Here is a 10,463-nt window from a genome sequence, read left to right as displayed (position 1 = left end):
TTTTTTTTTTTTTTTTTGAATTCTGATTCCTTTTCCATGTTTTGTAAAACAATGATTTAAAGAAACATCTTCAGGAAACTAAGAGAGAACGGAAGTTTCTCTCTGATGAAGCTCTTAAATGGAAGGTAAGAATCCCTTCTTTGCCTAGATTGCATTCTAAAAACACAAGTAAAATAATGAATTATTATTACTCATTCAACAGGGTTTGTTAAAGGAGAACATCAAAAAAGTTGAGCACTTTAATGAAAATTTAAAGAATACCCTTCAAAGTGTACATGCTACCTTGCTATCTCAGAGAGAGAGAGGAATGTGAAGAATCAGGAAGTGCTAAGACTTGGCTGCTGAGTTTTACTGTAATTTGGCTTTGGAGAGTTTTTTCATTGGGTGAGGTGAGCACAGCGATTAGCTTGCCATTTACCACAGTAGAGAGCGGGCCTCTGGGAGTCCAACCTCCTGTGCAGGGACCTGGAATTTCACTATGACCACCATGATGACTTTTGCCATTTCAAGGACTAGAACTTATCTTTTATGTTCACAACTAATTATCACATCATTCAGCTCTGCCCTCTAAGATATATAGAAAATTCTCAAAGATAGTTGAGAGATAATGGGGAAAATGTAAAGTGTATAGTCCCTTCCTTTTTTTAAAAAAAAATTTTAAATAATTCTTTATTATTATTATTATTATTATTATTATTATTTTACTGAGAGAGGGCATGCAAGTGGGAGAGAGAGGCAGAGGGAAAGAGAGAGGATCTTAAGCAGGATGCACACTCATCGTGGAGCCGAACACAGGGCTAGATCCCATGATCCTGGAGTCATGACCTGACCTGAAATCAAGAGTCTGACACTCAACTGACTGAACCACTCAGGTGCGTCATAGTCTCTTCATTTCGTAATGCTGAACAGTGAATTTTCAACATGAATGGGGAAAAAGTGTGTGTGTGTGCACACACACACATACATATGTACATAAATATATATATTCCAACAAGAAAACCATTTATAAGCTATCTGACGTGAACTATTTCCCACCATCTTTATCTTCTCCTAGTTATATTTATGCCTCAAGGTCTTTGTTTATTGCAATGCACAATCCTGTTGTGTTAGGTGCACTCAAATTTTTGTGCAATCATTACTTATGGAAAGTGTTTTTCTCTTATCTGTCTTACTTAAAAATGCAAGATGAAAATGGTGAATTCGAGCATGTAGAGTTGAGAGTCTTGAGGTCCAATAACTGTCAACTGGAAAGTATGCTGTCTGTTGCGGAGAAATCCCCATATTGGTGACAATGACTTTGCATTGGAAAGGGAAAGAGTGCCTTCCTGCCTTCACGGTTCTTGCCCTTTTCCTATCTCACCAAAAACAAGTCTCAGGTCATGTGCACACTTAGAAAGCAAATCCATGTTTGTACAGAAAATAAAAAGGCCCTGGAAGACAAGTGTAATGCATTGAGGTCTGTGAAAGCAACCAAAGAAGGAAAAGTCAAACAGCTGAAGGACAAAGCAGGCATCCTTGAAGAATTCTGTGAAGGAAGAAGAGTGGCTATAGAAGAGTAAAGTGTTCATGTGAGAACTATCACAAGTACTGTTGTATGAATGAATGTGGCAGTCAGTAGAGATAATTAAATTTCTTTTGGAACTGGGTCCAGAGTATTTTTGCCAAATGCATTCAGAATTGTGCCTGTCCTTCTTACCTTGCTTTCTGTCACCCGCATTTTCCTTTCTGTCCTAAGTGCTTGTCACACATTGTGTCATGTATTTGGGGTGGAAGAGGGAAGGTATCAGCATTAATAACATTGATGTCTGGATCTGCTTGGGATCCATTTCCATTGGCGCATGGGTTTCAGTCCCATCACGTTGTCTTGTCATCCAGGAATTAGGTCATTTTTGTTCAGGACCAGACATAGGTCAAGAATGTGTAGGGAAAAAATTAATTATCTTGATGCAGAAATAATAGAAATTTATTTCTGGAAAGTGGGTAGGGGTGCCAGTAGTACTGGATCCCTGCATCAATTCTGCTAGTGAGATTGTTCACAGCAGGCCCAATTCCTAAGGAAGCTGAGTTATTTCATGTCCCCTGATTTTTTAAGTGTAACTGCTCTGAGTCTTCACCAAAGCCCACAGCTTCACTAGGGCTCATCTTTGCTGGCCGCCTCTGAACTACACATGTTTCCTTCTAAGTCCGTGCCCATAAAGTTGTTCAGCTATTTTGCAGTTCAGTTGTCTGTCCCCAAGTTCATTCATGAGTCCTGGGGAGATTGGTTCCCACTGCCAGGCTGGCTTTGTCCTGGGATTCCTTCTTCTCCATCTTGGTCACATGTGTCTTCATGGGGTCATTAGAAATTTGGTGCATTCGCTCACATGTTTCCTCCTTTGTACAGTATTTCCTTTTGTTCTCAGGAGGAGATCAGGGCCTTTAGAGTCCCTCATTCACATTGAAAAGGAAATACTTCCTTCTCTTCCCTGGAGACTCAGCTTCTGTTAGTCCTTCCCACACCTGGGGTGGAGCCTGCTCTGTCTCACTGGCATCTTGTTTTTATCATTTCTAAGCTCTTTTGGGAAGCACGTACAGCACCCTGGCCACCTTTCTATTTTCAATCCCTTACAACAGAACCACTACATTCCAGCCACTCCAGAAAGCATTTGTTGAAGGACTGCCTGAGATGCCGGAAGGAACTGCATGTGCCTTTCTCTGTCTAGAGGTTTGGTGTTAGTTTCTAGGAGTCTTTCAATTTTGCATGTGACTCTTGAATACATCCATTACCAAGTTGAAACCCTTTAAAGCAACACCATGAACAAAATAGTCTGAGGGCAACACAGCAAGCCAGCCTTTCTAAGCATTTCCCTTTGCTGCCTTCACTGTCAATGAACTGAGTCTTGTTCAAGTACATTGGCTCCATGAAGTTGATAGTTTTCCATCTGAAATCTGTTTCCTGGAGATAAACCCAGACTGTGTGACAGTTCATATCAGGTTCTACTTCAGGAGATGTTGCTGCTCTAAGATTGGCCTTTTCCTCCACCAGGATATGTGAAGGTGGACACAGGGGTTGTACTCCTGGCTCTAGCGATGTCTGGGAGGGAGCTGCAATGTTGGGGAAGCCATACCTGGCAGGTCGTCTTTCAAGGTGATTGTCTGTGTCAGGGTACAACTTCTGGACTGAGAATCAGGGCTCCCCATGGAGGTCTGAGACTAGTGATGATCCCTTGCTTCATCCTAATGGGTATGGTTGGTCAGACACGGTTTTTCATGCTGAACTAAAATGAGCCTTCACCATTTCAAACAAAAGACCAGCTCTGGGAAGGCACAAAGTGCAATGTTATTTGATGACTTTATGATGAAGGAGAGGAAACAGGTCTGAGAGCAGAGACATGGCAGCAGGCAGAGGCTTAATTTTGTTTAACTTAAATGGGGTGTTCAGTTCATTTCTCTCACTGTGTTGTCAGTCCGTGCATTTATGGGTGAGGTGGGGGAAGGGATATTTGCATCTAGGCCTTCAAGAGTGCTGGGAGGTAAAAAGGCAGAATTTGTGGACCTTGGCTCCTGGACTGTGTATATGTCTTTCCCATCTTAGGAAGCTGAAAATGACACAGTGTGAACTGGCGGCAAAGAAGAATCAGCTGGCAGCTGCAGGGGAAATGTGAAAATAGCTATGAAAGAAATAAACAAGTACAAGTGAGTTCAGCTACTAATTACCAGCAGCTCATGAACCTCTCTTCATTTTTTTTGTTTCTAACCTTTTTACAAGGTTAAAAGTCGATGTTTAGACTCAACATACTAATATAAACAAAACTTCAGAGGACATATGCATAGATTATTAACAGATAAAAAGGTAAGATTTAGAAAGAACAAAACAATTAACTTCATCAACATTTCCAGATTTCAAGCAATGGCCAGACTGTGTGGAAACTTCATCCATGCCAACGTTCCTGGGGGGTGGTGTCAAGTATCATAATCTGTAGGAAAGCAGTGTGTCTTAGAATGAATCATACCATCAACATGGTAGTGCCATTTCATGGCCCTGGTCTTTGCAACCCTAGGAAACGTGGTGAAGATCTAAGTGAAAGGACGAAAGAGCTTTATGATGAAAGACACTTGTCACATGATGAATTAGGGCACAATTGAAAGGGGGAAGGAATTATGTGAACTCTGAACCCTACAGTCATGGAATGAGTTAGGAAAGGATGGAACAACAGTTTTGATCCTATTGTACATTTACAATCATGTGAAAAGTGTTTCATGTGTAAAATTGTATTAAGGGACACATAGGAGGATGATGAGAACATGGGCAGATTATTGAAAATCATACCCAATATTGGGCCTTATCTGACAAAAGCAACTATAACTCACAGGCAACAAAATGGACAAAGACAAGAACAGCTTCAGCAGGCAGAACTCACCTTCAGACACCAGGGACCCTAAGCTCTGCCTGACATATTGAACCCTTAGTACCTCATGTGGGTGAGTGTAGTGGCCCTTGGAATTCCTAAACATGGACTTTTCATTGTTGCTTTTCAGATCGGAGTTCATGAGAAGAATGCTCAGGACAACTGGGTAAGTGTTTCCTTTTTTCCTCCTCTCCCTCTTTGGCGCACAGTCTGGCACGACTGAAGGTGGATGTGTTTTTCTCCCCCAGGTCAAGCCTCAGATCTGGGAGAGGGAAATGGCAGAGCAGAGCCGGGAGGTCGCCCGCTTGAAACACAGGTGTGGGAGCGTGACATGAGTTTTTATGGGTGTTTTGAGGGATGACAGCTGTGTTGTTTAGTGTCTAGTCAGAGGACGTGGCATTGCAACTCTTATAGAAGTCCATTCTTTTTCTGTATCCAAGACTGGATGGGATGGAAGGAAAGAGGCTGCTTGAAGGATACAGGAGGCAGAGACCAATGCCTGGAAGTCCAGAGACGCAGAACCCTCCGAGGAGAGGTAAGGAGCAGATGGTGATGTGCAGCAGCCTAATTTCTGCGGCAAAGCCTTTTCCTGTGGGTGATCATCGTGTGTCCTGGACAGAACCACAATTACTACCTAAAGACAGTAGGTGGTCTGAAGGGGTGACAGGAGGGTGTTCTCCTCTGGTGCCCCAGCCAGCGGAGCACCTGTCCCTGTGACTGGTGGAGCTCAGGCCCCTCCCCTGACTGTGGACCCTCCCACCTCCTCCAGCATCCCCTAGCTAAAGAGAGGAGCCTGGAGGGGATGATGGGACATGGGCCTTAGCTTTCTTCCCACCTTGACGCAATGTGAAGACTTTATTTTAGTTTTGTTTGAGGAGAAGTTCATTTCGTTACTATTTTTAACGTTGTCATTTTTATTTTATTTTTTTCTTGAACCATAGCCCTACGTTCCTAAATTCAGGCTCCATATAGCTTTGTCCTCTGATGTTATCAGGGCAAGTCTGCAGCTTCACTGCTAAATACCCATCGTTTTTCTTTTCTCGTTTATATATTAGTATAAGTACATTTCTATTCAGATATAGTTATATAATAATTTCCAATGTAGAAGGCAGCTTATAGATAAGCGAAAAGACTGAACAATCCACCTGGAGCCTGAAGAAACATACCCAGGTTGAGCATTCCCTGATGATACACCCCAATCAGTATTCTCCATTTACCCTTTTTTAAAGCTCATTTATTTTGAGAGAGAGAGAGAAAGAGAGAGAGAGAGAGAGAGAGAGAGAGTGTGTGTGTGTGTGTGTATGTGCGCGCGTCTGTGAGGAGCAGAGAGAGAGGCGGGGAGAGAGAATCTCAACACCGTCAGGGTGGAGCCGGATGCAGGGCTCGAACTCACAAGCTGTGAGATCATGACCTGAGCCAAAATCAAGAGTCAGATGATTAACTGACTGAGCCACCCAGGCATCCTTATTTTTATTCTTAATCTGTAATGAAATGGTGATTTCCCATAATGTATACTGAGAAACCTCTGTTTAGGTGATGACTTCTAGATTGCTAGTTGAGCCTGACCTGTCTACAGTTATTTGATTAATTGCGAAAAACATGAACTAGGGCACGGTGAGGTCTTTATCAAGGTGAGGGGATGGTTCTCCCCCTTATCCTTGGGGGTCACCTGAGGCATGTGGGATACCCTCTGCCTCTGGCCAAGGACCTGTGTGTAGGGAACAGTTTAAGATATTGGAGGAATGAGGTGAGGGCTTCTTCTAATTTCACACAGTCCACTAAAGTAGAATAAACCTCTATCCCTTCCAGGGTCCTTAGCAGATCCAGAAACTGGTGCAAGCTCTGTGAGTTACAGCAGCTCTGACTGTACGAAGAATGCAGACAAGGACAAGGTAAATCCTGGGACCATTCTCAGTCGTAACACTTTCGGGAAACCCTCATCTGTCTGTACAGCACGCTCTCCTGGCCTAGTCTCGTTTTGTGTGTTGTGTGATATGCCTGCTTGTTATTTGTTTTCCAAATGCACACTCTTAACCTAGGAGCCTACAAGCTTCTCTATTTTCAGCCTGTCATCTTTTTGTGGTAAGTTTAGAAGCCCAAAGCGCTTAGAGGCTGAGTACCCTAAAACTTTACCGTGTGTTTCTGGAAATAACGAGAGGAGGATGACCCCATATTCCAAACAGACGTCTCCTGGCCTGGGTCACCCCTGCCAGACCTCAACTCTGTGGGAACAGTGTGGCTGCTGTGTCTTCCTTTCTTGATTCTGGCTAGGAGATTAACCTGCTAGAAAGTCTACTGTATTGTTTAAAATTGAAAAATGCAAAACCCCATAATTACTCCAACTTTTTATTTTGAGCCCTGTGCAATTTAAAAATTTTTTTAATATTTATTTATTTCTGAGACAGAGAGAGACAGAGCACGAGTGGGGAAGGAGCAGAGAGAGAGGGAGACACAGAATCAGAAGCAGGCTCCAGGCTCTAACCTATCAGCACAGAGCCCAACGCGGGGCTTGAACTCACAAACCTTGAGATCATGAACTGAGCTGAAGTCAGTCACTCAACCGACTGAGCCACCCAGGTGTCCCTGTGCCCTGTGCGATTCAGAGTGGTCTTAGACAAAGTCATTATCATCACTCATCACCTTCCCGTCTTTGTTGGTAAATGAGTTGTCTGGAATCCTTCCAGCTATACCTTAGGTAAAAATAACCTGAACATTGTGTCCTTCGATTGTGTTCATATGAGCAGTTTCTGGTTGTGTCCCCAGTCACTGTTAGAGCTGATACAGTCTCATGACACATCCCAGGAGTTTTATACCAGAAATCAAAACACACTTGAATTAATTCTGTCATGTGAATTTTTACCTCTTGTTCTCTGTAGGACTTAATTACTCTGTGTCCTGTAGTATGCTTAAAATCAGAATTCCCTATGAATTAAGATGAACACATCTGAGCTTTGGAGACATTCACCACAAGTCACTTGTTCCTTACAGAAGACTCTCATTCCCCTGCAAGATCCCAGGCATCCTCCACTCCCCAGAGGTCTCAGAGGCCTTTGACAACACTTCAAGAGGGAAGACTCTTTTCAGGGAGAGGAGCAGAGGAGGCAAAGTGAGGGTCCGGCTGCAGAACTTTTCGTCAGGAGTGGCTGTGATTCCACGAGCAGAATATGAGCCATTTATTTGCACTAATTTGTTGTGTTCCTAATATATCAAAAACAGAGCATCAGGAGTCACTGCAGAGGACGGATGCAGGGTGAACTGGGACATAGATGCCTGCCTGTCTGGAGAATGCTGCTTCATTAGTATGTAATTACTTCTGTTAACCCTCTAGGACGGGACCCTTGCCATTTTACTTCCGCAGACATGGGCAGTGATGTGTGGTGACAGCAGTTCCACCTCTTGCATCTACTACCCCAAGCTGAAGGTGGTATCCAGTTGCAGGGACAGAGTTTTCAGGTACTGATGCTACACTCTTGGATCCTGTTGGCAGAGAAGGTGGCAGGTGCTGACACGTTCTTCTCTGGGTTAAAGCTGCTTTGGGTATTGGTTCTCTTTTCTGGCATATGCACGTAGCTGTCACTTCTGTTCTCCAGGACAGTGTGGATCCATGGGGACTTCCTCCATTAACTGGAAGATTCTGCAGACAAGGACCCTAGACGCACCCCCATGGGCTATTCAGCACATCCACCTCCTGAACCTTGGTGGCCCTGGGGTCACTCCGAACCCTCCACCAGCAACACTTGGTAAGATGATCTGAGCGGTATGAGTTGACTTGTAAAGCACACTCATTTTTGTTGGTGTTAGGTCTTTGGCCAAGGTGCAGAGGTGGTACCACAGACCATTATGATGCAAGGGGAATGTGTCTGCCGCCATTACCACATTCCTTGTGTTTCATGATCGACATATCATCTTTCTGTCATTTCCTCCACTCTGTGTTGGTACAGGTGTCTCTCGTGGAGAAGGAATGGGGCTGTATGCAGAAAAGCAGACATAGCGGTTCATTAGAAATGCCCTGCCCGCGGGCTGGGCTCTGTGAGGCATGAGGCACAGCCTAATGTATATCCATGTACTCGAGCCCCAGCCATCCATCATTGTTTGATGAGTGATGAAAACATCTGAATCAAGGCTTTTACAAGTCTTCGTCAGGGTTTACAGGATGGGTGTTCCACTTCTTGGGGATCACCTGAGGGATGAGGCACACCCTCTGCATGTGATTTGTGATCTGACTGGAGCAAAGAGTTTCAGTTGTGTGAGGAATGTGAGGAGGGTTTTTTTGTTTTGTTTTGTTTTGTTTTGTTTTTAATCCCCCAACAGTCTACTCAAATCAGAGTAAATGTCCATCCCATCCAGGGCCTTTAGCATATCCAGGAGCTGGTGTCACCCCCGTGAGTGATACCAATACTGACTCTACCAAAAGTGCCGAGAAGTACAAGGGAAATGCTCTGGCCATTTTCAGTTCTAAGTCTCTCCTGACACCCACATCTTTCTGTACAGCACACTCTCCTGCCAATGTCTCTGGTTTCTGTGTCATATGATATGTCTGCTTGTTTTTTTATGTTCCAAATGCACAACCTTTACCGAATAGTCTACGGGCTTCTCTACTGGCCACCTGGCATCTCTTTGTGTAAGTTTACAAGTTAAGTGTGCTTAGGGGTGAGGACCTTAGGGCTTTTCCAGTGTGTTCCTGGAAATAAGCCAAGGTGGATGATCCCACACTCCACTTGGAAGTCTCCTGGCTTGCCTCATTCTTTCTGGATCTCCTCAATGTGGCATCACTGCTCTTGCTGTTTCTTCCTCTCCTGTTTCTGTCAAGGGTTTTAATGTGTTCAGAAAATCTGTGGATATCTCTACAACCTGAAAATGCAAACTCCCTTCACTGCAACTTATATTTTTGTATGTGTCATATAGAGTGGTCTTAGCGTAACTTTCATATCCATCAGCATTCAATCTTTTTGTGGTAAACATGCTGTCCAGAATCCCTTCAGGTGTGCCCTGGGTATGAACATTCTGAACTATAAGAGGTGACATACTTGTTGTAGAAAACACGCACTGAAAGTTAAGTTGTGAAGAGAAAAAAATCCAAAATGACCTGTGTGGCAAGTCCCCACCATGGTCTTCACTTGGGTTCACATGAGCAGGTTCTGTGGTGTCCTGTGTCACAGGTACGGGTAAAACACGGAAATTTACACCAGAAATCAAAGTGCATTTGTGTTAATTTTGTTAATTAGAATTTTAGCTTATATTTTTAGAGGACAAAAGTACCCTGCAAATTTTACTCTACTTAAGCTGAGAAGTACCTCTGAATTAAAATAAATTAGCTGAGCCCAATTAACATGTATAGGCGAAGTGTTTCTCTAAGAGCATGCTTTTTTCCAGATTCTCTGCAGGACCTCAGGCTCCCTATCGCTCCATGTGTCTCTGTGCCACTGGATAGCACTTCCAGAGAGGAGGAGACCCTACTGTCAGGAGAGCAGCAGATCGGGCACAGGCGGGGGCTTAGAGGCAGAGCTTTGAGCCACAAGGGCTATGATTCCCTGGGTGGAAACTGGGACTGTCATTCCTTCTCATTCTATAGTTCTTCACATACACAGTAAGCAGCCTTTGTGGCGGAGGGGTATAAACGGTGGGGGGTGACTGTGGACTTAGGTGTCTTCCTATGGGGAGTATGCTATTTTATTAATTTAGTATTCACTCCATAAATCCTCTAGGAAAAGAGCCCTTGCTCTTTTCACAGTGGTCACAAAGAGGGGACAAAGGAGCTGGGACAGAGGAGCTGGGTGGCACCATTTCCCTCCTCTGCCCCCCAGCATAAACACAGAGCCACCTACCGGAAACAAGGCAATTCCCACACTGACTGCCTAACCTGCTTACACCAAGCCCCACCTTCCTGTGCTCTGGCGAGACTGGCCTTCTAGGTCAAGCTTGCCTCGGTCCCAGAGGAGCTGGCCCCTTCTCCAGAAGACCAGCAGAAGCCCCTGACCACAGCACCTCTCTTGACCAGACAGTTGTGCAGGGCTTCACTTCTAGTGGCAGTCGTTCCAAGTCTCATTTAACAAGCAGATCAGAGCAGACCTAGAT

General features: G+C 44.2%; 1 protein-coding gene across 3 annotated transcripts in view; it reads left to right on the top strand.

The window, feature by feature from the left end:
• The first annotated feature begins 2,721 nt into the window (after positions 1 to 2,721).
• LOC147571704 (uncharacterized) overlaps positions 2,722 to 10,463 on the top strand; it is a 46,343-nt gene continuing 38,601 nt past the window's right edge. The window contains exons 1-5 of one of the 3 annotated variants that reach the window (XM_086696131.1): positions 3,486 to 3,675; positions 4,519 to 4,704; positions 4,829 to 4,923; positions 6,198 to 6,280; positions 9,762 to 9,913. In XM_086696131.1, the coding sequence (XP_086552257.1) occupies positions 4,664 to 4,704; positions 4,829 to 4,923; positions 6,198 to 6,280; positions 9,762 to 9,899 (357 nt within the window). In that variant the 5' untranslated portion in view covers positions 3,486 to 3,675; positions 4,519 to 4,663 and the 3' untranslated portion in view covers positions 9,900 to 9,913. Of the gene's footprint in view, positions 3,185 to 3,485; positions 3,676 to 4,518; positions 4,924 to 6,197; positions 6,483 to 9,761; positions 9,914 to 10,463 lie in introns of those variants that run through there. The other 2 variants (XR_015247118.1, XM_086696132.1) reach the window with 2 other exon arrangements.

The sequence above is a fragment of the Puma concolor genome, unplaced genomic scaffold (assembly GCF_028749965.1).
Source record: "Puma concolor isolate L17-30 unplaced genomic scaffold, mPumCon1.1.hap2 unalloc_scaffold_11, whole genome shotgun sequence".
NCBI classification, from domain to species: Eukaryota; Metazoa; Chordata; class Mammalia; order Carnivora; family Felidae; genus Puma; species Puma concolor.
The sequence above is the reverse complement of the archived record's forward strand: the minus strand, read 5'-3'. Positions and strand labels throughout refer to the sequence as shown.